The sequence below is a fragment of the Melitaea cinxia genome, chromosome 1, assembly GCF_905220565.1.
Source record: "Melitaea cinxia chromosome 1, ilMelCinx1.1, whole genome shotgun sequence".
Classification (NCBI taxonomy): Eukaryota; Metazoa; Arthropoda; class Insecta; order Lepidoptera; family Nymphalidae; genus Melitaea; species Melitaea cinxia.
Genome location: NC_059394.1, coordinates 14,237,456 through 14,263,687, shown reverse-complemented (window position 1 = coordinate 14,263,687; position 26,232 = coordinate 14,237,456). Strand labels below are relative to the sequence as shown.

At 35.5% G+C, this 26,232-nt stretch overlaps 1 protein-coding gene across 1 annotated transcript; it reads left to right on the top strand.

Annotated features, from left to right (window-relative positions):
• The first annotated feature begins 168 nt into the window (after nucleotides 1-168).
• Nucleotides 169-20,628, top strand: LOC123657452 (lamin-C). Its single transcript, XM_045592998.1, has 10 exons — nucleotides 169-732; nucleotides 6,131-6,263; nucleotides 6,953-7,151; nucleotides 7,894-8,015; nucleotides 13,162-13,302; nucleotides 13,893-14,098; nucleotides 14,403-14,658; nucleotides 14,917-15,138; nucleotides 19,324-19,416; nucleotides 19,553-20,628. Exons 1-10 carry the CDS (start codon nucleotides 302-304, stop codon nucleotides 19,595-19,597), a joined length of 1,848 nt encoding a protein of 615 aa, XP_045448954.1. The 5' UTR covers nucleotides 169-301; the 3' UTR covers nucleotides 19,598-20,628.
• Nucleotides 20,629-26,232: the final 5,604 nt, after the last annotated feature.

Below are 26,232 nucleotides of genomic sequence, written 5' to 3'. Positions count from 1 at the left end.
TAATTTCTACTAATTGCTTTCAAATCTTTAAAAACATTCTTATCCTTAAATAAGTACGACATTTAATATTGTTTGATTTACAACTTTAATATATTACCGTTTTTTATTTCAAATTATCGGTTTTAAAAATGGCGACATTTTGTTATGACTCAACGGTCACGTGATCATTTAAGCTTGGGTTTACAGGTTGTAAAACTCGCAAAGATACCTATAAAGAGATCTACGCTTGCCGCCCTTAGTTGGCTTATACGAAGGAAAATTTGTGTATTTATTTTTGTTGTGACTGAAAAAGCATTACAAAATGTCATCTAAATCAAAAAAGACTGTAACATCTTCAACCAATATAAGTGTTGTGTCTTCAGTGCAAAGCCCTCCTCAGTCGAGCACTCCTGTTGGTAGCCGCCCTTCTAGTTCTGCCGGCCGGCCAAGCAGCCCTTTGAGTCCTACGAGACATACGCGTCTACAGGAGAAAGATGCTTTACAAAATCTTAATGACCGCCTCGCGGCTTATATTGATAAAGTTCGTCAACTTGAAAGTGAAAACTCTGGCCTGCGTCGAGAGATTCAAACTACACAGGAGGTGGTCACACGCGAGGTATCCAATATAAAGGGAATGTACGAGCATGAGCTTCAAGACGCCAGAAAATTATTAGATGATACATCTAGAGAGAAGGCTAAATTGGAAATCGATTTGAAGAGGTTGTACGAGGAAAACGATGACCTTAAGAAACGGTATGATTAATCATATTTTATATAATTGTTTCATTCAAAAATATACAGAAATATAATTTGATGTAAAAAGATGTGCTAAGTCAACTTTTGATATATTTTAAGAATTTCTTCCGGCTAACCTTAGCATAGTTTACGTCATCGACGTCGTTTCGGATCGAGCACGGAATGACGATCGTTGCGCGACCTCGCCTTTACGACATAGTGACATCATACTTCAATATAACAATACTGTATATATTTATATCATTAACTATTATATACAACTAATGTTAGCTTGCTTTGCCAATTACAGCTCAGAAAGCAGTTAAATTTGTTTGTAAACAATTGTTTAAAAAAAATAGGAGTCATCATTATACTTTATATGTGTAAATAAATAAATGTAGATATTTTTGTTATTTGTTATTTTTTTTTAATGCTTACTTCAGGCGCAATGACCCAATTTTAAATCTATTAAAGCCAAGGTAATAGTCCAATTTTATGATGACTCCAATTTGGAGAAATGGTTGTTTTTAAGTTATAATGAAATCTGGGGGCAGCCACATATTTTGACTAAGATGTAGAGTTTGTGAAGTTAGGGCTTGTAGAGTTAGAGCGTGTAGAGTTAAAAGCTTGGCTCTACATGAGATCTGATAACTTTTAGACAGTGCGAGCCATATGATCTCGTCTTGCCAACATTTTACATGAAAATGTTTTTGGTGGGATTAATTAAAAAACTTTCATAGGATCATATTATTTTCTACTTGATTTGTTGTATTAGCATAGGAAATATTTTTATATTAGGTGATATACTATTTCATTAACCATTGAGTATTATTTTATTTTTTATACAGTTGTGTATGAATAATTTTAAGCATCTTGTTTTCAGATTCAGTTTTCATTCAAAGACAATTACAGTTGTCTAAAGTTTAAGCTCTTTAAACAATTTGTTTCTTATAACTTTCTCATAATATATTTAATCTATTCCATATATGAAAATAATTGTGTTTGCTCACAAACGAAAAAAAACCGACTTCAATTACATCGACAAGTAATACAACGTAGATCGAAGAAAAAATAGTCAAGCAACTACGCGTTTTCAAAGATTACTCAAAAAGTAGTTATTATATCTCGATAAAATTTATATGTGACCACATGATAAACATCAGCTTTCGATTAAAGTAAAAATTATCAAAATCGGTACACCCAGTAAATAGTTATTGCGGATTTTCGAGAGTTTCCCTCGATTTATCTGGGATCCCATCATCAGATCCTGGTTTCCGTATCATGGTACCAAACTAGGGATATCCTCTTTCCAACAAAAAAAGAATTATCAAAATCGGTACATCCAGTAGAAAGTTATGCGGTATAATACAACGTAGGTCGACGAAAAAAGCGTCAAGTAAAAACGCATTATTAGATATAGCTCGAAAAGTAGTTGTTAGATCTCATATAAATTTAAATGGGACCAATTGGCACACACCACCTTTCGATTAAAACAAAATTTGTCGAAATCGGTCCACCCGGTCAAAAGTTCTGATGTAACATACATAAAAAAAAAAAAAAAAAAATACAGTCGAATTGAGAACCTCCTCCTTTTTTGGAAGTCGGTTAAAAAAATACTTTTATTTTTGTATAATAATGTTTACAAAAAAAAATAAAAAATGCTAGTATAACTTTCTCTGAAAAAAATTCTTATACAAATTGTCACTAAATACCTAATAGATTGTAATCTACTTTAGTGTTTATCTGTAGAACTGAGACTTAACATAATCATCTCCACTATAAATATCAACAATCCATCCTAGCTCACATAGTAGCTTTTTTGCTGTGGTAATCTAATATATAAAATTCTTGTGTCGCGGTGTTTGTAGTTAAACTCCTCCGAAACGGCTTGACCGATTCTCATGAAATTTTATGTGCATATTGGAAAAGTCTGAGAATCGAACAACATCTATTTTCATCCCCCTAAATGTTAAGGGTAGTCCACCACTCAATTTTTTTTTTAATTTTTAGATAAATTACTTATTTTTTATTTTTATGATGCAACATTAAAAAAATACATACAACCTTAATTTTTTACCCTTCTACTACCGACCCCTATTTTTAAATAGTGTTTAGCGTCAAGATAACGTTTGCCGAGTCAGCTAGTATACTACATGGGACAACTTAGTTAGAATTATTTGTAATATTCTTATGTATATAATTTCAAGATAACTGGCCAGACTTACCAGACTAACTGGCCTCGTTCTATTGCACAGATATTTGTGTGATCAAGGAAACCAAACTTCTATTTGATGTATAACATTTCTATTCATACTTGGCAAGTATCCTATCAAAGGAGTCTGAGGGCATGTAAACAATTTTGATTATGAACCAGCTAAGCCTTATAATTTCACTTGCTTAATAGCTTGACAGTGCAATACCCATCACTTACTCGTAGCGACGACGGAACAAACAAAATAAAGTCTATCTCTTTCTATTTTGTTTATTTGCTATCTGCTACACAGCTCTTGGCTATGGACAAGCAAGGTCAAATGAGACTACAGATGGGTTTGAAAAATTCGGTCAGCCCTTTGAGTTTGCAGCTATTTATTTTTATTTCATTCTGTGTCCTAAAACAAAACATAGAATAAATAAATATACATTCAAGAATAACTAATTGGTCATTTAGATAGTATAAGTATATAAGATTTAATACTTTTTAAATAGTGATTATCAGAATGTAAATTTATTTTACATTTTAAAATTTTGTGGAAGTAAAAAAGGCTACAAAACCCTGCATAAGCAAATGACTTGACATTAGGTGTGTTTACATCTGGTATCTCCTTTTGTTGATCACACTATAGTATTGATGTACATTTTTGTCACATTTACGTGTCCAAATATCATCCCGTGATTAAATGTATTTTTATTACCGGTACTATAGTGATTAGCATGTATGAAACGTAAAAAATAGTGACATCTGTTTGATTAACAATAATATGAGGTCACTCTTACCTTGACTGACCTATGTTGACACTGAGGACTTGATACCTGCCCCAATGAATGTTTTACGCCTACGGAGTCCCAAGTTTATTAAGTTGCAGTTTGATCATTTATTTAAAATAAAAATAAAACGAAATTATTAATATTTTTAATGTTGTTGTACATTTTTATAACTTATGATTTTATTTAACTTTGTTGTAAACATATTCTTTGCATTGGCCTTTAGTGAAATGTTTAAAGTTAACCAAAAAACAATCGAAAATCAAAGTTGGTGTAAAATACTTTTAAATAAATGACTTGTCGTAATAGCTAATTAAACGTAATATTTTAATATAATTAATTTGATGAAATTTTTAAATTGTAAGTATAATTTTAAGAAATAAGTATGGCTTCCTTTTAGTGTTAGTAATAAACACTACGTTACATAAACATATCATCACTTCAGCCTATCGCAGTCCGCTGCTGGACATAGAACTTCACAAGTTCGCGCCAAAAATGCCGTGAACTCGTGTATTGCCCATAATCACCACGCTGGGCAGGCGGCATGGTGACTGCAAGGCTGGCTTTTTCGCACCGAAGACATATAGTTAAAATATTACCGAAGACATAGTTATATAGTTAAAAAATTTAACAGTAGTATATCTAAAGCCTATCGTTTTATTATTCAGAAATATAATTTTATTGTTTAACTTTATTTCTGTAGTTTGCGTTAATGGCTTGATTATGCGAGTATGCGATATTTGCTTCGCAGATGACGTAAGCATTGTTAAAATAACCGTGACTTAAAATGCCTTCACGAAAAACGTATGAGATTTTTAAATTCACAGGCCGTTGACAATACTGAGTGTGTTTTAATGATTTAAACTATTTATAACGTTTAATATTTACAAAGATATTTTATGTTCCGATAAAACACATTTAAAAAAACCAAAGTTCTAATTTGCCTCGTTCAAGGAAAGTTCCGTACCACTGTGAGTACCATAAACGTAACATAAAGTAGTATGTATGTAGTTAGTACTACAGAATCAAAAGTACGTTTACTAAGGGATATTTTGTGAAAATTTCAATCGTACTCAATAATTCGTTGATATCTTGGAAAGTAAGTCTGTATCAAATCGTATCGTAATAAAAATTATTAGAATTCGTTAAAGCATAGTTTTTATTTTGTTTTATAAATAAGTAATAACATTTAAACGATATATAACTATAATACATATCTACGTTATTATAGATAGATAGTGTTATTGATGTAATCTTTTGCTTAGTTACATCCCCCACAGTGCGGGTAATCATCGCTGATAAAATAGTTATACCCAAAAATAAAATAACACAGATGTCTTCTTTTCCATGTAAATGTCTTTCTGATGTTTTAATTTAGTAAAATCGTACGATTTACTCACATTCCTTGAATTAGCTTTTTATCCCTGTTGTAGTCTTAATAGATATGATATTCAGTATTTGACAGTAAATAACTCGAGCGTTATGTCATTTTCTGTCATGTTAGCTCGAAACGACCTTCGATCAGGTTACACTATTTGTAAAGCTTATAATGTCAATAACAATCGCATCTTTATTGATGCCGTTACTATCAAATAGCTTATGACCCATTATAAACAGCTAACCATATTCTAAAAAACTTTGTTAAGAACGAGGAAACAAAGTTATTGTAGAAACATGGTTTAATGAATCGCAAATTTTACTTCAGTCGTGTGATCTTAAAGCATATGTTTTTTCTGGTAAAAGAATGTTCAAAATCGGTTCTGTAGTTCAGAGATACAAGCTTTGCCTCCTTATAATTATAATATTAGTAGCTACAGTTGTAATTCATTTGAAAGTGACAATAATATTTGATAATTCAATCTTATCAAACTGTATTATGATGACAATAAATTGTAAAATTTTTGCGCTTTTACATAATATAGGTACCCAATCAAAGTTAAAATATTTTTAATAAGACAGGGCCAACGTCGTCTTTGATGTATGGATAATTAGGTAGTTACAATAATGTTCATTGTCGTAGGTTGATTCGATTACGTTTTTCATACTTTAAAAATACACGTTAAAGTGTCTTCCTATATTGGTAGTCATGTCCGAAATAATGGCTATATCATGGCTATTTTAGCGCATTTATTTGACAACGTACTCGAGGCCCACGGGCACGCTATCTACTTACGCAAACAACTGAGTAGATGCGAAATATTGACTCCCAGCAATAAATTGACATGAAAATACCTGAAATAATGATTTAATTCTTTTTTAAAAATAAAAATATAGATTCTGTACGTGACTTGTAATAATAAATAATAAAAAGAGGTCATGCGTTAATATATCTTTCACCATTTGTATCAAGGTATTCTTATGTGTGTCAAGATCACCGTTTACGACTACTCTTGCTTAGTTTGTTTTATTTATAATCATTATTTATTTTGTTCAGTTTGGACAAGAAGACCAAGGATTGTCAGCAGGCAGAAAATTTGGCGCGCCACTACGAGACGCGTTTCACGGAAGAAAGTAATAAGTACAATACTGCCCTTGCCGACAAGAAGAAGGCTCAAGATGAGGCCAGGGTTGGTATTAATTTCAAAATAATGGTTGACTTATAATTTAACATGCGACATTTTAAATTAATTTGACAACAACTATCAGTAAAGGTGACGAAAACCGGTTTTGTTGTACTGTTACAATGAGTCAATACCAAGTGCGATAAAATGTATTTAAAAATTCCCTATTCAGACTTCGAATTTTTGCATAATGTCTTAGTCAGTGAAAGTCTATTACATCTAATAATATGTAACTCACATAGGTACTTATATTTAAAGTAATTATCTGTTGTTTTAAAACATATATATATATATAAAGTTCGCAAAACAATTATGTAATCAAGAGATTCTTTACTATATTTAATTTTTGCATGGTTACGGCATTAAAGAATATAGCCACCCCCTCTCTTCCCGTGGGTGTCGTAAGAGGCGACTAAGGGACAACACAGTTCTACTACCACCTTAGAACTTATAAAGCCGACCAATGACGGGATAATCATTCAACTGCTGGCTTTGAAATACACAGACCGAAGACGAACAGCAGCGTCTTCGGTGCGACAAAACCAGCCCTGCGGTCACCAACCCGCCTGCCCAGCGTAAGGACTATGGGCAACACACATGAGTTCACGCCATTTTCGGCGCGAACTCGTGAAGGCCTACGTCCAGCAGTGGACTGCAATAGGCTGAAATTATGACAATTTAATTTTTGCTCCTAGGAACTCGCTAAAGAGTTGGAGAAACTACGTAAAGTATACGCGGATACTCGCAAGACTCTCGAAGAGGAGATGCTTTGCCGCATCGACATGGAGAACACAGTACAGAGCCTCCGCGAGGAGTTGTCCTTTAAGGACCAAGTTTTCCAGCAGGAGTTACAAGAGACGCGTACAAGGCGCCAGGTGGAGATCTCGGAAATTGGTAAGAATATAATTTAATACTAATTGTATGTTGCAGTTTTCCTTGTGCTATATATGAACTCAAAAATAATTTTAGTTCATTTTTGTTTGTTGTGATAAAATTTTAACTGAGGTAGGGCACCGCAGAAAATATCCTACTAAAAATTTAGAGCAGCCCGAATAGGGAAGTACCTCCGATATTGTTTAAGTCTTGATAGTAAATACGTAATAATTATTTAAGACCTTAATCATTAGAACGAGCAAAAAACGCGAAAGAGGAGACTGTGGCGCGGAGCTGATCTCTGAACTTAACCTGTATTTAAAAATCGATTGCAATCAAAAAATTGTCACATACAAATGCTTCGAACGCCTTGCGGTCGAAACTACGAATTCAAATCTTCGATTTTCTTACCTGATTATAATCACCACCATACCTTACAGAAGAACGTAGCTAAATAACACTGCTTTCAGCAGTGTTGTGTTTCTATGGTGAGTAATGTGATCGGAGCTCCCGGGGGATCGAGGGTAGGTGGGCATTTGCAACGGGTCGCTTATCGCTACGGTAATCGCTTACCGTCAGGTGAGCCGTACGATTGGTTACCGACCTGGTTGTGAAAAAATGAGCTCCTTTTTCGCAAACCGAGTGTTTTCTTTTTATACATGCATAAATTGTGAATGACCTTAAAAAATATTTATTTTTTATTTCCGACTATATTGTTTGAATTTTTTTTATATTTTATTTTGATATAATGTTAATACCACAGATGGACGCCTCGCTCAGCAATATGAGGCTAAACTACAACAAAGCCTGCAAGAACTACGTGAACAACAAGAAGCCAACATCAAGGCTAATCGTGAAGAAATTGAAGCTCTCTATGAAAATAAGGTATTAAAAGTTTTTAAGTTCTGTCTGTCATACGTAATACCTAACTTAGTATTTATAACATTTTATTTTTAAATAATTAAACATCGAAAAGTTGTGGGAAACCAATAAGATAGCTACAAATAGATAATTTTAGTTATTTTAAATGTTTAATTACACTAAGATAAAAAGTCCAATTCAGTCCAATGTCAGTGATATCTATATCAATATATCTTACTTTGATCTAAATTTGTAATAAATTCCTCCTGGTGCAATTAAACTATTGTTTGCAGCTAGTGAACTTGTTTAGAAACTAAAGGTCGACCATACAAGGAATATAATTGTGTTTGCTCGCAAACGAAAAAAAAACCGACTTCAATTACATCGACAAGTAATACAACGTAGATCGACGAAAAAATAGTCAAGCAACTACGCGTTATTAAAGATTACTCAAAAAGTAGTTATCAAATCTCGATAAAATTTATATGTGACCACATGATAAACATCAGCTTTCGATTAAATTAAAAATTATCAAAATCGGTACACCCAGTAAAAAGTTATTACGGATTTTCGAGAGTTTCCCTCGATTCCTCTGGGATCCCATCATCAGATCCTAGTTTCCTTATCACGGTACTAAACTAGGGATAGCCGTCCAGAGGGTGGGGCCACTAGATATCTGTCCGATAACTGGTTGGAACCGCTACGGGTAAGCGACCCCGGACTGCTCTAGCTGCTAGTGTCACACACCCCTCCCCGTGATCCGTGGCACTGGTATCCGTAACCCCAGATCCTTCTCTCCCATAAATCCTTCTCACCTATCCTTCTTCTTAGCTTGAATTCCCAAGGAGGGTTGATGTCAGGCAGGCGGCCGGTCGTAAAATATACATGCCAAATCATTATGTGACAACATGAGTTTGGGAATTAAAGTATGCGATAATGTTAGGGCGTACCCCGCAGGCGACGCGCAGATGCAGCACCCGGCGTCTGTGGGAAATGGACAAGGGTTGCTGCACCAGGGACGGGGGCAGCGTAAGAGGCGAGTCCAGGAGGTGAACTTGAGGATTGCGAGTTGGAATGTGGGTACGATGACTGGGAGAGGACGAGAGCTAGCAGATGTTTTGGAAAGGAGACGGATAAATATAGCATGCTTGCAGGAGACGAAGTGGAAGGGACAGAGAGCAAGAGAAATTGGGGCGGGTTATAAGTTTTATTATTGCGGCTGCGATGGGAAAAGAAATGGCGTAGGTATAGTGTTAGATAGAGAGCTCAAGAACAAGGTGACGGATGTGAAAAGAGTGAATGATAGAGTTATTGTAGTAAGACTGTTGATGGAAGACTCGGTTTTAAATGTAGTTAGTGTGTATGCGCCGCAAACTGGATGCGATGACAGTATGAAAGAAAGGTTTTGGGAGGATTTTGATGCGGTTATAATGAGAATACCAGAATGTGAGGAAATATACATTGGAGGAGATTTTAATGGACATGTAGGAAGGATGAATGACGGGTATGAAAGAGTGCATGGGGGCCGAGGTCACGGAGTCAGGAACCGAGACGGTGAAGCTCTACTGGAAGCAGCCTTGGCCTTTGACTTAGCAATAGCCAAAACATTCTACCAAAAACGGGAACAACACCTTGTCACATACCGTAGTGGTCTACACTCTACCCAAATTGACTACATTCTTTTAAGAAGAAACAGGCTAAAATCGGCCAAGGACTGCAAGGTAATACCGAGTGAGAGTCTTGTCTCCCAGCATAGGCTACTGCTCCTGGATTTAACTCTGAGAGTTCAGAGTTTAAATAAGAGCCCGAAGCCCCCAGTTAGAACGAAATGGTACAGACTGGATGATAGGAAGATGGCTGCAGAATTCCGGGAAAGAGTGATTGGTAAACTGATAGAGATGGGAGATATGGTGGGGATGGGAGTAAACGAGTGCTGGAGTGAGATGGCAACGTGGGTGCGAAGTGTAGCAAGGGATGTCCTAGGGGAAACGAAAGGGAAAAGAAAGATAGAGAGGGATACATGGTGGTGGAATGAGGAAGTACAGACGATTTTGAAAGAAAAGAAGAATGCTTTCAAAGAATGGAAAAGAGTGGAAGATGGAAATGACAGAGAAAAGAAAATAAAAAGATTGGAATATCAAAATAGTAAAAAGAAGGCTAAGAAAGCAGTCGCAATCGCAAGGGCCAAGGTTCAAGATAAGTTGTATGATTCTTTAGAGAGCCCACAAGGTCAAAAAAATCTTTTTAGAATAGCGAGAGAGAGAGAGATGAATGCAAGAGATGTAAACCATATGAAATGTATAAAAGACGAAGCGGGGAAGATCTTGACGGACAATGAGGAAATAAAAGAACGCTGGAAGAGATACTTTAATAACTTGATGAACGAAGAAAATGAATGGAGCGGAGTGTTAGAAAATGTACGAAGTAATGAAGGAATGGTGAAAGAGGTAAGTATAGAGGAAGTGAAGATGGCAGTGCAGAGTATGAAGAATGGAAAAGCAGTTGGGCCAGATGGTATACCAGCGGAAGTGTGGAAGTTTTTGAATGCGGATGGATGGAAGTGGCTGACTTTATTTTTCAATAAGTTGCTGCAAGAAGAGGTTATACCCGAGGAATGGTGCTACAGTTCACTGGTGCCCATTTTTAAAAATAAAGGTGACATACAGGACTGCAGCAGCTATCGGGGAATAAAGCTCATGTCACATAGCATGAAGATATGGGAGAAAGTGATAGCGCGACGAATGAGAGAAGAATGTGAGGTCACACAGAACCAATTTGGATTTATGCCGGGCCGGGGAACTACGGACGCCATATTTGCACTCCGCCAACTCTGCGAAAAATATCGACTCGCACAAAAAGACTTGCATATGGTGTTCGTGGATCTGGAAAAGGCATACGATAGGGTCCCCCGTAAGGTTCTGTGGTGGGCTATGAAAAGGAAAGGAGTGCCAGAGAAGTATGTACGACTTGTTCAGGCGATGTATGATAGAGCTAGCACCCACGTCCGGTCCGAAGCCGGGGTAACTGACAAGTTCAGTGTGGCTGTAGGTTTGCACCAGGGGTCGGCTTTAAGCCCGTATCTATTCCTCCTGGTAATGGATGTTCTAACATCAGACATACAGGAGGAAGCACCCTGGTGTATGCTGTTTGCTGACGACGTTGTTCTTGTCGGAGATAATGTCCTTGAGGTACAGAGCAGACTGGGAAAATGGCAGGAAAGACTGGAGGGCGCGGGATTGAGGATAAGTAGGTCTAAAACCGAGCACTTGTTCTGCGATTTCAGCGGTTCGTCCGGTTTTTCCCATATTGCCTTGGATGGTGTATCCCTACCAGTCTGCTCCGACTTCCGCTACCTTGGGTCATTAATACAAAATGACGGCAACATAGACCGTGACGTGAAAAATAGAATAAATGCGGGATGGATGAAATGGCGACAGGTCTCTGGAACAGCTTGTGATCCACGAATGCCCCTTAAACTTAAGGGGAAAATCTATAAAACGATCATAAGACCTGTCGTAATGTATGGATCAGAATGTTGGGCAACAAAAGTGACGGATGAAAGAAGAGTGCACGCAGCCGAGATGAGAATGCTAAGATGGATGTGTGGAGTAACGAGGAAAGATCGGATTAGAAATGAGTATATAAGGGGAAGTTTGAAAGTAGCACCTGTGACAGAGAACATAAGGAGTAATAGGTTAGTGTGGTATGGGCATGTAATGAGGAGGGATGACCGCTATGTCGGTAAAAGAATGTTAGGGATGAATGTCGAAGGACGAAGAGCGATCGGCAGACCGAAAAAGCGATGGATGGATTGTGTGAGTGAGGATATGAGAAAGAAAGGAGTAAGCACTGAAGTGACGAAAAATAGAGAGGAATGGAAGAGAAAAACATGTTGTGCCGACCCTACATAAGTGGGATAAGGGCAGGAAGATGATGATGAAACTAGGGATATCCCCTTTCCAACAAAAAAAGAATTATCAAAATCGGTATATCCAGTAGAAAGTTATGCGGTATAATACAACGTAGGTCGACGAAAAAAGCGTCAAGTAAAAACACATTATTAGATATAACTCGAAAAGTAATTGTTAGATCTCAAATAAATTTAAATGGGACCAATTGGCACACACCACCTTTCGATTAAAACAAAATTTGTCGAAATCGGTCCACACGGGCAAAAGTTCTGATGTAACATACATAAAAAAAAAAAAAAAAAAAAAAAAAAAAAAACAGTCGAATTGAGAACCTCCTCATTTTTTGGAAGTCGGTTAATAAATTCGATTAATTTATTTGGCTCTTGTAGATAATCACAGAAGGCTAAGATTCATTCACATCACATTTTAATATTTTAGAAACATTGAAAAATTTAGTGTAAAATATTGATGAATGTTTCAGCCTAAATAAAAAAAAAAACAAGCTAATTTCATCAAGTGGTTCTCGCGTTATTTTGCTATCCATCTATACATCCAAAGTGTTGATGTCGAACATAATATTTATTAAATCAATTCTCTTCACTATTAGTAGTATTCAAAAAAGACTTGTGCTGTGTGGCTACGGCACTAAAGAATTTAGCCACCCCCTCTCTTCCCGTGGGTGTCGTAAGAGACGACTAAGGGATAACAAGGTTCCACAACCATCTTGGAACTTAAGAAGCCGACCGATGGCGGGATAACCATCCAACTGCTGGCTTTGAAATACACAGGCCGAAGACGGGCAGCAGCGTCTTCGGTGCGACAAAGCCAGCCCTGCGGTCACCAACCCGCCTGCCCAGCGTGGTGACTATGGGCAAAACACATGAGTTCACGTTATTTTTGGCGTAAACTTGTGGAGGCCTATGTCCAGCAGTGGACTGTATAGGCTGTAATGATTGATGATTGAAAAAAGACTTCAAATGACATTTAATTTTTATTTTGATATGTATTCTGTACAAAAGCGTGTATTTTATTAAGGTTAAAGGTTTAAGTGTAAGCACTTCCTGTATTTTTCATTTTGTGAGAGTGAAGCACAGACTGTACTTGCCTTGGATTCGTGCAATAATGTATTCTTTGCTGTACACCAGTAAAAAAATTAAAATAAATTTCCAAAACAAGAAAAATATGGAAACTGAAAAATAAGTATTTAGTAGGTAAATATTATTATAATTAATTTATAAAATGTATATTTTTGTTTATAGATGAAAAACCTGCAGTCGGCCGCGAACCGCAACAGCACGGCGGCGACAGTGGCCGTGGAGGAGCTGCGCACCATGCGTACGCGCATCGACAGCCTCAACGCCACGCTCAACGACCTCGAGAATAAGAATGCTTCCCTCAGTGTGAGTCTATCAAATGGCGATGCCCTTGCGGATTTATATTAGGAATAATCACTATCATCAATTGCACAACTTGCAGAAATAAACTTGAAGCTTTTGTCACATTTCATTGATCCACTAACTCTTCTTTTCCTAATTTTCATTGAATGAAATATACTATCAGAAAATATATTATATGTGATATGTATGTATATGTATATAAAAATTAAATTAAAAATAAAAAAACCCCGACACTATAACCTGAGTTCCCTTTAAAAAGTAAAAAATAATTAAAGAAACTCAATCTTAAAGTACCTAAATATGTACGAGTATTAATAATTCTAAAAAAAAAATACATCGCGTTAGGGGCTCGCCCCTACTTATTTATTTTTTCATTAGTATCACACGCCTGCCTAAGCCTTTTACCTGAGCCTTATTATTTTACTCGCGACGTCATTGACGGTCGTATTCGAAACGCAATATTTTGAAGTAATTTTATACCTTTTCCCTAATGGGATTTTTTTGATTCTAAAGTTTGTGGCTACTATATTGCCTCAGGCAGATATTGCAGATTCCACTATATAATTGATTTCTAACCCATTTTGTGTAAATAGAACCGTTGCCGCGAGTTGGAACGCCAGTTGGAATCTGAACGCGCTCGCCACGCCGAGGACTTGGCCTCATTGGAACAGGAGCTGGCGCGTCTGCGGGATGAAATGGCAGCCCAGCTGCGGGAGTACGCCACCCTGATGGACATCAAGATATCGCTGGACCACGAGATCGCGACCTACCGCGCGCTCATCGAGGGCGAGGAAGACAGGTTTGTATATCGACATTATGTGACCATTTTAGTTCATTTTTTACAACTAAACTATTAGGCTATGGTGTTTCAATGACATTTTTGATAGATAATTAATAAAGTTAGTATGGTTACTAGTCAAACACATAAAAATTAAAATAAAAGACATAAATTACTACATTTACTAAGAGTTAATTTAGTATCCTTGTAATATTTATTACTTAAACACAAACTAACATAAATTTAAAGTTGAGAATCTTCTTTAAGGTTTAAAATTAAAATAGGATTTTATAATGGTCTGTGTAAAGCGTGTGTCTTGTAACAGGCTGAACCTGACGTCCCAATCCCCCGGCCGCGAGTCTCGCGCCTCAATGACGTCAGCGAGTGTGAGCGGAGGCCGCATCACGCCCGGACGCCGCGCGACCCCACTGCGGGCCGCTCGCAAACGCACTCTGCTGGATGAGAGCGAGGAACGCAGCTTGCAAGACTTCAGCGTGACTTCCAGCGCTAAGGGAGACCTAGAGGTCGCCGAGGCTTGCCCCGATGGCACCTTCGTTAAGATTAGGAACAAGGGAAAAAAGGTATGTTTGAGTAATATAGCTAATGACGGATTTGTATTTTGTGCGTGTAGTAACTAGTAATACGTTAAAATAATAAATGCGTCAATGTTTGTTCAAATTCAATGTCGTGTAAAAATAACATTTGTAATTTTTACTCAAAATTTTCGTTATGTATTCTATTGTATTGTCAATATTCTATAACCTCAATCGAAATCCCCTTTTTCTATTAAGACTTATTGTGAATTCTATATAGTAAAATGCTATTTATTGTTGAACTAGGAGCAAAGCCTGGGTGGCTACCAGATCCTACGCAAGGCGGGTGACCAGGAGACGGTATTCAAATTCCATCGCACGGTGAAGCTAGAGCCAGGCGCGATCGCTACCGTATGGTCCGCAGACGCCGGCGTCGACCACGACCCCCCGCGAGACATCGTTATGAAGGGACAGAAGTGGTTTGTGGCTGACAGCTTCACCACCGCTCTGCTCAACACCGACCAGGAGGTACAATAAATTAATATTATGATCATTCTTCCTTAATTTTTATATAAGATGTGCATGCCTTGGTTGACATGTGCTCATTAACCACCACCCTGGACCAACTGGAAGATTTATATATAATAGAGAGTTTTAACAACCAATAAAACTGACCTATTATTTTTCCTGAGATATCCAGAATCCATGTTGAGTTTAGCCTTTGTTTTTCAAGTATTCGCACATAGTTTTCCCCCCTTGCTTCCGGCCACCAGCGCCCTCTAAGTTTGTCTATGCTCTTTGTGAACAGTGCTTTCGCGGCCATATTAATTACCCTTTTTCTTCATTATATGCGTGGGTACCAGGTAGGAATTATTTGGATTCCGGATATCTTAAGAAAAATAATAAGTAAGTTTTGTTGGTCGTTAAAACTCTATTATTTGTTCCGTCATCGATATTCGGAATCCATGTTGAGCGATGTGTTTGTTTTCTCCTGGTACTATATATTATTGACGCTATAATTGTATATATTAGTAACTACCTCTTATAATTGAATCCCTTCTACTGCCTCAAAGTACTGTGATAAAGACATTTCTTTATTATTACCAATATTATCAATATTCTTAATGTCTTTGATAATAATTTCTAAATGTATGTTCTCGTTTCCAATTTCCTGTAGTTAAAATTTGATCAATTGAATAATTTTCTAACCAATTTAAGGATGAGACGGCTGAATGTACTGAACCAGCAGGCCTAGCATGCGCGCCACGACAAAATTTTGTCTACCCCTTTTCTCGTATTATCTCTCTATGTCTACAGTAGCTAACATGCGTGCACGCGATACTCTTCTCGTTACGTCAAGAAGAGATAATCATTAAATTTTAGTGATCTGTGATATTTATCTCTACGGAAGCTAACATGACATCGTAATTTTGTCGAATTTTGTCGTTTTAGGAAGAGAAACTTCTCGTCTTCAATATTATCGACGAGAAAGACGATAAATAAAAAATAAATAAAACCGGGTGCCTATTTTTTGTATACCATGGCGTTTCCCTATTATAATTATATAATTTCGGTATACGAAGAGCGGGAAATGCGAAAAGTCGAGTGAAGTGTGCCATATAATGACACAAAAAACGTATTTGCGCCCTGTTGCTTCTTATTCTAAATAATAATAATAATAATACTTTATTTCAGACCAAAGTATAAGTCCATATTGGGTTAGTACAACAAGACAAGACAACATTCAGAATAAAAAACAAAACAAAATTATATTAAAAAAATCAATAAGTAAAAATAAAATTAAATAGAATAAAAGTAAAATCAAGAATCAAAAAAAAAAAATTCAAAAATTCAAAAAAATTTAAAAATTAAAAAAAAAAAACAATGCGTGATAGAATTACAATTATCTAATGTGCGACAAGATATAAAGCACAACACGAGCATATTGTTTTACATATATAATTAAATTCATTTACTTACGCCGTTTTATTTTCCATATTAGATTTTTTAAATTAGATATACACTTTTTATCTTAGCCAAAAGGCCGAGAACATTGTTAAATAAAACATGTGTCACTCCTTTGAAATTATACAAACGTTGGCTCATCCCGGTTTGGCACGATTGGTCAATAACCTTGTAAATTCAACTTTACGACATAAGAAATAAGAATGATATTCAGTTGTGATTATGGTTGATAATGTTTCTCTACTCGACAAGGCGAAGTCTTCGGAAGAGAATTTTGTCTCTCGTAGTGCGCATGTTAGAGTAATCGAGAAAATACTCGATGTAGACATTATCTCTCTCTCTCGTCAAGAGATATCTCGTTGTATGCATGCTAGGCCGGCTGATAGCGAACTTTACTCATAGTATGTAGACGCGTTAGCGCAGCGGTCACAGCACTGGCTGTTGCGCTGGCGTTGGTGGGTTCAATCTCCGCGCACGACAGACCTTTGTATTGGCCATATAGATGTTTGTCATGATCTGGGTGTTAGTGCTTGTGTATGTTTCCGGACCCCCGACACAAGAGAAAAAGCATCCTTGTTAGGTCTACCTATCACTAAAAATTGTAAAATAAAATAATTTAAAAAAAACCCACTTCACCGACTTCAATATTAAAAAAATATTTATTTAATCATTTCTGATTAACTAAATCAAAATACGAATTACTTTGTACTAAGTAAATTTATTTTTCACTTTTTAGTTTCATGTTTGAAGTCGGTTTTTTTTTTGTTAAAAATTATGGTGACGTAATATGGTTAAAAACAAAAGTCGTAAATGACGTACGTAAGACCGAACTCGTTAAATACGTCAACGTCAATACTTGTATACTCTTTGTAGTTCAACATAAACAGCTACAAATATTTGGTGTTTTTGTGTAATATAATGAATGACAATACTTATCGTTGGTGTGTAGTGTCTAGCTGTACAAATACTAGCATTAAAAATTTTTATTAAGTCTTAATTTGGCAGTAACATGAGGAATAAAACATAACCTAACACTTTCTAACATTATTTTTCAAATTAGGTATACATGGCACTTACATAAAAAACAGTAGAATATAACAAGTAATACTTACAAAGATGTTTTAACATTCCGAAATTCGACAGAACAGAAGTCTGGGTTACATGCAGAAAACTTTGCAACTATCATTGAATAAATTTTTTTGGCACATTCGTACTATCTGTTTTCACAAAACCTTTTTGCATTTTAATTAATAAATAGCTACAAATGAAATGCACTAACAAAACAGCACTGACAGAATTTTGTTTTTGTCCGTATGACGTCATACCGTGGCGGGTCGTGTTTTAGGTCACGTGATATACAGATTAAAATATACGACTTTTAATTTCAATATAATAAAACAATAATGTGCTTTTATGATTCCAAATCAGAATTTTAAGTGTATTTCTACATAAATCTTAATTTTTATCAAATTTTATAAAAATGATGTAACTTGTTGTGCCTAAATTTTCATAAAGTTTTTCTGCTCCCCCTATTTTTTGTATGTAGGGGGATTTCGACGATAATACTGTCTTCTTTTCAGTAGACCGATTAATCAAGCCTTGTAAAGTATTACGCAACTCATCTTTCTGAAGCAAAAGTGCGTGAGTTATTGCCGCAAAAGAACGTTCCATTAAATCTAAGCGAAAGTGTTCACTACTAGAGGGTAGATAACGTTTTAACTCTTCGTTAACACTAAGTTCGACAAAGCCTGGAGAGGCAAGGAATTTTTTCAGAACCTCTGAAAATCTTATTGAACTCCATTCTTCCGATCCAAATCTTTGTAACTCTTGTAATCTCTTAAAATACCTTTCCTTTGATTTAGGAAAAATGACATCTTTAAAAACCGTTGAGTACTTGGATATATTTAACTGAGCCTTTTCAACATTATCGTTAGTGAGTAGTTGTAAATTGATTCATTCAACCGAAACTTTATTGCTCAAACCTAGCACGGTTTTCGAAAACGACTCGTTATTACCGCTAGCATGCACTTCTTTGTGAGATTGCGTAATTAAATTCGTTATAAAGGCTACTTGTTGTGACAAAAATTCAAATTGCACCTGACTCACCGATCGCAATCGTTTCTTAGGTCTTTGTGTAGATAGCCTACCTTCTAATTCATCAGACCTTTCTGGCTCCTCGCATCTCGAATTTGATGATGATTGTCAGAAGCTTCACTATCCTTCCCTTGTCTCTTCTCTCCTTGTCGAGCCACCAATTCTTCCACATCGTTATTTTCCATCGTAAAGCAAGGGGATCTTTATTCTATTTTAACTTAATATTTTATTACAAAGTAATTAAACTGTTAACTATTGAATTAGTATAATCTAGTTAACACCTCTGAAAACTTCGAAAAACGACGCTATAATGAGAAAAAAGGTAATTAATATAGCATAGACAAACCTAGAGGGCGCTGGTGGCCGGAAGCAAGGGGGGAAAAGCTACGTGCGAACACTTGAAAAACAAAGGCTAAACTGAACATGGATTCCGGATATCGATGACGGAACAAATAATGTGACATATTTTGTGGTTTCATTGTCTTATGATAATAAATATACAACTTTATGACGTTAATGATCAAATTTTGACATTATGATTCGATTTACCCTTGTCAACTAAAATAAACTCTAATGATGCTCCTTATAAAATTTGCATAAATCATAATTATCTTCACATATATCAATTGTACAATCTTCTTACCTCTTTTACAGGAAGTAGCAGTGTCTGAGCGCCAGCGACGACAAATCAGCACAAGCGCACAGCGACACCGCGAGCTTGCGCACAAATTCCCTCGTCGTGAGCAGGTAATTAATTAAGGAATTAATCATTTCAAATCATATATTTTTTTGACTTCTTCTACTTTGAAAAACGCGCATCTTTTAACCACTAAACTAATAAAAAAAATATGGCATAATTTTTTTTTTCTTTTTTGTTTTCTAGCTGGGAGAAGTTCGTGAAGGTGAAGAGAATTGCCGTATAATGTAACGCAGAAAAAATAAAGCGCCACGTTGTCGTCGGCGCAAAAGTATTCATTACACGGTGCCTCATCACCTCCTCCTTAGATTTCAATTTCGCCCAATGGGCTACCTCTCAATATACCTACATAACGTGAGAACAGTGCTAGTGTGCTTCGGTAGATGGGTAAGATTGAATGTGAGGTACAAAAATATTTAAAAAGTCAGACTGTGCTTATATATATCTAAGCCTTACCTATTTATCGTGCCACGACTGTGCCTTTTAGTGTAAAAAGTCGTATTTGTTCCGACTTTTTAAAATTAATATTACTAAGTGTACCACCTAAAGTCACGTGTTTTTTGTAATAAATTGCTCTTCACTGCCGTAGATGGCGTTTCCCAATAAGATCAGACTTTGTGAACAAAGTACAAAGATAGTAAGTTCACTTATTATTAATAAGTATAGATTTATATTATAATTGTGTAACATCCCCACCCATTACATTGCACTAAATGTTATAGAGAGATTTCAGTCATTAATTTCTATATGCTTGTAACAACTTAATCATAGTGGTAGATAAAATCTACGTAATTCTCTTTTTTCATAGTAACTATGGACTATCAGGTAAAGTAATTTCTTTAGTTTATAAGATACATTTGACCTTATCACACTGGTTGCCAATTTACATTAACTGGCATTTGTCATGTTATTAAATGCTATTTTTATATTAACAATTACAAATGCGTTGAAAAGTTTTTTTTTTAATAATCAAGATATGTGCGAGGAGAAAAAAGCATTTTTAATATAATGCAGATGGCTTATAATTTTAATTTTTTATTTTTAGTAATATATTGATTAACATTGAAATGTCTTAACTTTATATTTAAGGTAAATTAATTTTCACATGGTTCTGTTTTTATAAGAGAGAGGATAGAATCTTTATTAAATTGCGTTATTTTTATTTTGGTTAAAGTGCAATCATGTGACTTTTTAGTATCGACTCAGCTAGTATTTTCCATGTGTAAATTAAATATGAAATAAAACTTTATTTAGGTTTAATATATTGCGACTTTTATTACATCATCCCAAATAATAAATAAGCATAAAGTAATATTTTATTAGTCATGACGATAATTGAAAATATACTTGATTAATAATTATTGTGTTTGCTTGCAAACTAAAAAGAAACCAACTTCAATTACATCGACAAGAAATACAACGAATTAGAATTACTCGTTTTCAAAGATTATTCAAAAAGTAGTCATCAGATCTTAATCAAATTTAAATGGGACCACATGACAAGCACCACCTTTCGATTACAAAAAGTCATCAAAATCGTTAAAAATTAGGAATTAAAATTGAGTACCTCCATCTTTTTTGGAAGTCGGTAATAATTTAATGACATGAAACAAAACTGGATACTTGCAAAATATTTCGTTAATTATTTTAGTATTAATCTATGTGAAACTATAACCGATTTTTATGTTAATTCGACACCAGCTATTTATATTAAGCTAACTCTTAAAAGTGAACTTTACAATAGAGGTTTATAAAAGGAAAAAACGTGATACCGTTTTTATTAATTAAGAAACTTATTTGAAATTAGGTACCTTTAATAGTTAATTTATTCATTGCAATTTCACATTTTTTTTATTACATAATATAAAAACATTTTATCAAGTTCGCATTAAAAAAAATAACACCGAAAGTTCGAGTTGGCATTAGTTTATTGGTGTCGAACTGATTATTTTTTACTTATAATCGACTATTTATTGATTTATTTATGAAAATCGAACTTATTAAGGATTTATGTAAAGTCAGATCCGCAGTTTATCTATTTATTTTTAGGCTATCTTATAATTTTGAATAAAAAAAAAATCATATGTCGTATAATAATTTACGTTTTTCAATAAAATTAACGCCCATTTTGCTACTTATGGCAAGTAATGAGTTCAGCCAATCAAATAATTTTATTTCTGTCCCGAGCTAATCTCGCAACAAGGCTATCAGCTGATAAAGTCGAAGTGTTTTTTATTCTTGATTGTTTAAAAGTTTCACTAATAATTTTTGACGACGCGTTAGCGCAGAGGTCACAGAACTGGCCGTTGCGCTAGCGGTTGTGGGTTGAATTCCCGCTTATAACAAATATATTTTGTAATGGCCACATAGATGTTTGTCGTGGTCTGGGCGTTTGTGTATTGTGTGTGTTTCCGAACCCCCAACATAGAAAAAATCCTACTGGAGGCCGTTGAGTGTGAAGCGTTTATGTATTTATTATTAATTTTTTATGATTAGTTTTATATTTATGCATAAATATTTCAAAAAGCAAGTGAAGTTATTATTAACAATTCGCATATTACATCATTATATACCTAAATCACGGTCTTATACACAGGTCGTGAAACCATAGTAGTGGGGGTAGGTTGGCTTAATGGTTTACGGCCGCCAGAGGCATGACGATCGATGGGTGTGCTGTGCAACGAAGACAGAATAGTATTCTGTCTCTTTTTCTATCGTACATAACGCATTTATGTTTTAAAATACAACCAATTACAATGAAACGTCACTCAATATAACCAATTACAATGAAGCGTCACTCAATATAACCAATTACAATGAAGCATCTCTCAACCGGCGTGCGCAGTGTGCACCGCACACGTGACCGCATCCATCGATAGCAGTAAAGAAAGTTATGACATTATTTTACTAATCTCTCACTATTGAAATTGGGCTTAGTTTCACCTGTATATAAGACGGAGACCTAAATAAATATATATATGTTGCCAAGTGCTGGGCAACAGACATGAGTTGACGTCATTTTTGGCGGAACTTGTGGAGGCCTATGTCAAGCAGTGGACTGCGATAGGCTGAAATGATGATGATGATGATGATGCCAAGTGCTATGTTGCCGCTATAGAGGGTAGAGGGTAGAGGTGAGAAAAGTTGAAAAAGTGTCCAGCTGTATGCTTTAAATAACAGTTCAAAAACCTTCCACAATCGCGCTGGTGTAGACATTGAGTATAAATGTAGCAAATGTAGATGAATTGAAGTATGCCGAGTTAAAAAAAATAATATCGTTGACCAAAGTAGTTAATTATTGAAAATTTCAAAAACTTACGTTGTACAAAATAATGTAAATATGACCTTAAAGAATTATTATAGGGAAATGTGCACCTAGAGTGGTTTTATTTCGTAAACTGTGAAATATTATTTATTATTATCTTATCACTTCAGCCTATCGCAGCCCACTGTTGGATATAGGCCTCCATGCCATTTTTGGAGCGAACTCATCTGTTTTACCCATAGTCACCACGCTGAGCAGGCGGATTGGTGACCACAGGGTTGACTTTGTCGCACAGAAGACCTGCTGCCCGTCTTCGGCCTGTGTATTTCAAAGCCAACAATGGCGTGGTTATCCCGCCATCGATCTGCTTTTTAAGTTCCAAGGTGGTAGTGGAACTGTGTTATCCCTTAGTCGCCTCTTACGACAACCACTTAAAGAGAGAGGGGGTAGCTATATTCTTTACTGCCGTAGCCACACAGCAGCCACATTTATTATTATCTATTTTTTATTAATTATTATATAATTATTATGAATTAAAATAAATAATATTATATTTCTTATTGATTTATTTATATTTAATTTTATGAAAAACTATGTGAATAACAGAAAACCAACTAATAATATTGCCACCACCCTAATTCAATGCATTTCGACGGACACATTCTGATATATACATAGTCTGGCCATAAATACTATTACAATTGAAAAGAAACAAAATATTACATTTCAATTTGGAATCTATCATTTTTATATGATTGTTCATTGTGTTTTCTCGTTTTCGCGTCAATACATTGTAAAATATTTTGTGATATTAAAATGGAGTGGGGTCATAAAGAGAACCGAATTGCTTTACACAAAATAAGTATGGAGCCAAATACAATTTTTGAAACTCTCCAAACGCTTGGTATTAGTCAAATGTTTGTGTACCGGGCTATTGATAGGTACAATGAAACCTCCTCTATTTATGACAAAAAAGATCTGGCTGTCCAAGTAATGTTCGTATGAAACAGGCGATCAAACCAATAAGGGCAAGAATCCTGTGCGAAAGCAAAGGTTTTGTCTCGGGACATGAAGATAACACCTAAAATCATGTCGCATATTGTACGTAAATGATGACTTAGGACTTTACCCTTGCAACCTTTAAGAGATGCACTGGTCATTTCTTAACAGATAATTTAAAAAGTTGTAAAATCAAAACAACTACTTAAGCGGTACGCAAAGAGAGTTCACAAAAAAAAATTGTTTACGGATGATAAATTTTTTACAATTGAGCCATATTTTAACAAACAAAATGACCGTATTTATGTTCAAAGTTCTAAGGAAGCTTCCCAATTAATTAACAGAGTACAGCGTGGGCATTATCCGACTTCAGTAATGGTTTGGTGGGATACGTGTTAGCCATGAAGGAGTGACTGAGCCATATTTTTATGAAAAAGGTATCAAAATATCGGCACAAATGTATCAAGCTACCATTCTTGAGAAGGTAGGTATGTTAAGCCCCTTAACAACACCATGTTCAGTAACCAAGAATGGTCCTTTCAGCAAAACTCGGCGCCGGGTCATAAAGATCGATCCATCCAATCTTGGTTAGAAACCAACGTTCCGGACTTCATCAAAGCTGAAGTCTGGCCGTCATCTTAATCCGCTGGATTATGATTTATGGTTAGTCTAAGAAGTGCTTTTTCAAAACGCTATGATAATTTAGAGTCCCTAAAACAATCCATACGATTGGTAGTGAAGAATTTTCCCATGGAAAGAATACGTGCTTCTATTGGTAACTGGCCTCAACGTTTAAAGGACTGTAATGAAGACTACTTTTAATAAGTTTTATTTTTAATGGTTATTATATTATATAATAGTTTATTTAGTTTATATATTTTTAATGGTTTTATATTAATATTTAGGGCAAGACTATGTAAAGATAGCGCTCCTTTCTTCTACACCCCATAGTTGTTGCATTTTCGTATCCAACATGATAGACATGCTAAGTTGAACAACAGATCATAGAACGCTAATGAAAGATCAAAAGTTAATCTCGAATACCTCCATAACTACACCAGGAATCATTTCGTAAATAAAATAAAAATATATACTTAATATATCTAAAAATTCTTTTTAGACCGTGCCTTGACAATAATACATATACTGTGTTATCATTTTAATTTTATTTCTCAACCTCCAGCCCAAGTAACTTAAGGGGGTGATAGACGTACGAACTTATAGAACGCGGTTTTTAAGATCGCGAACTTACTCGGCTCGACGTCGGTGATACACGTGAAGCTTACTTATTCTGTATTGCGATGTCACCGACAGAAGAAGCTTTGTGGAATTAGGAATTGTATCGTATTACATTTTAAAAACCAAAAAAAAAAGACGAAGTTCGGAAATAATTCATTTTACCTATTTTCTCAATCACAAGTAACAAAAATTACAGATACCTACACTACCAGCGTTGCGCGTCCGTGGACTGGTGAAACATAATTGTGTTTGCTCGCAAACAAAAAAACCGACTTCATTCAATTCCATCGACCAGTAACACATCGTAGGTAAACGAAAAAACAGTCAAGTAAATACGCATTATTAGATATAACTCAAAAATTACTTGTTAGATCGCAACCAAATTGACCCCACGACACACACACCACCTTTCGAATAAATAAAAAACATGGAACACCAGTCCATCCTGTCAAAACTTTTGAAATAACATACATAAAAATAGTAAAATCGAATTGAGAACCTCCTTCTTTTTTAGGAAGTTGGTTAAAAATGGCGGCTTGCGGCTCGCAGTGCTGCCACACGTACGAACGCAGGCGGGTTACGTTCAAACTTGTCGGATCGCCAATGAATTTACTCGGCGGTTTTAAAGTATTATTTTAGTAATACGCGCAGCGATGTCATATCTACCAACTTTTTGGTAGATCTACCAATTTTCACTTCAGTCTACCTATCTACCACCCTAGGCCTAAAAACTACCTATTTTTTTTTTAGTTTTACATATCACCACTGAATTATTTTTAGGACTATGCCCAGAAAACATGACCGAATTGGACAGAGTGGATGACATTTCATTTCACAGAAAAAAATGTGGATTCTACACCTGAAGAATTCTGTAAGCATGTTTCATCCATTAAAAAAGAAGACCGGTCTCCAACCCCTGCTATCCGAATTCGTGATAAAATTACTCGCACTTCCACATCGTAGCGCCAACGTTGAGAAATTGTTTTATGCAATTAATAATATGAAAACCTTCCAGAGAAATAGAATTTGCACGGAGACTCTAGAGGGATTGTTGCGTACTAAAAAATTCATAGCAAACAACAGGCAGCCTAGCGCAGAACATTTAAAAATTTTCAATAAAAATATGTATAATTTCCAAAAATAAACATTTGAAGAACAGTTCATGCATTTTTAATCTTAAAAAATCTTCTAAATTGAAGTGGTAGATCTATCAATTTTGCATTTTACATTCTACCTACTAACTTCTACCAACATTTGGAAAGGTCGTCGAACCACAAGTTCGCGAACTTACTCGCACGTCTATCATCCCCTAAAGAATTATATGAGGCTTTATTCTTTAAATACAGCGACTAAGTGTTTTTTT

Coding starts and splice junctions, on each gene's coding strand:
- LOC123657452 (XM_045592998.1), top strand. CDS start 302: ATGTCATCTAAATCAAAAAAGACTGTAACATCTTCAACCAATATAAGT. Junction 6,264..6,952: donor AGGCTCAAGATGAGGCCAGG/GTTGGTATTAAT, acceptor TTTTGCTCCTAG/GAACTCGCTAAAGAGTTGGA. Junction 7,152..7,893: donor GGTGGAGATCTCGGAAATTG/GTAAGAATATAA, acceptor TTAATACCACAG/ATGGACGCCTCGCTCAGCAA.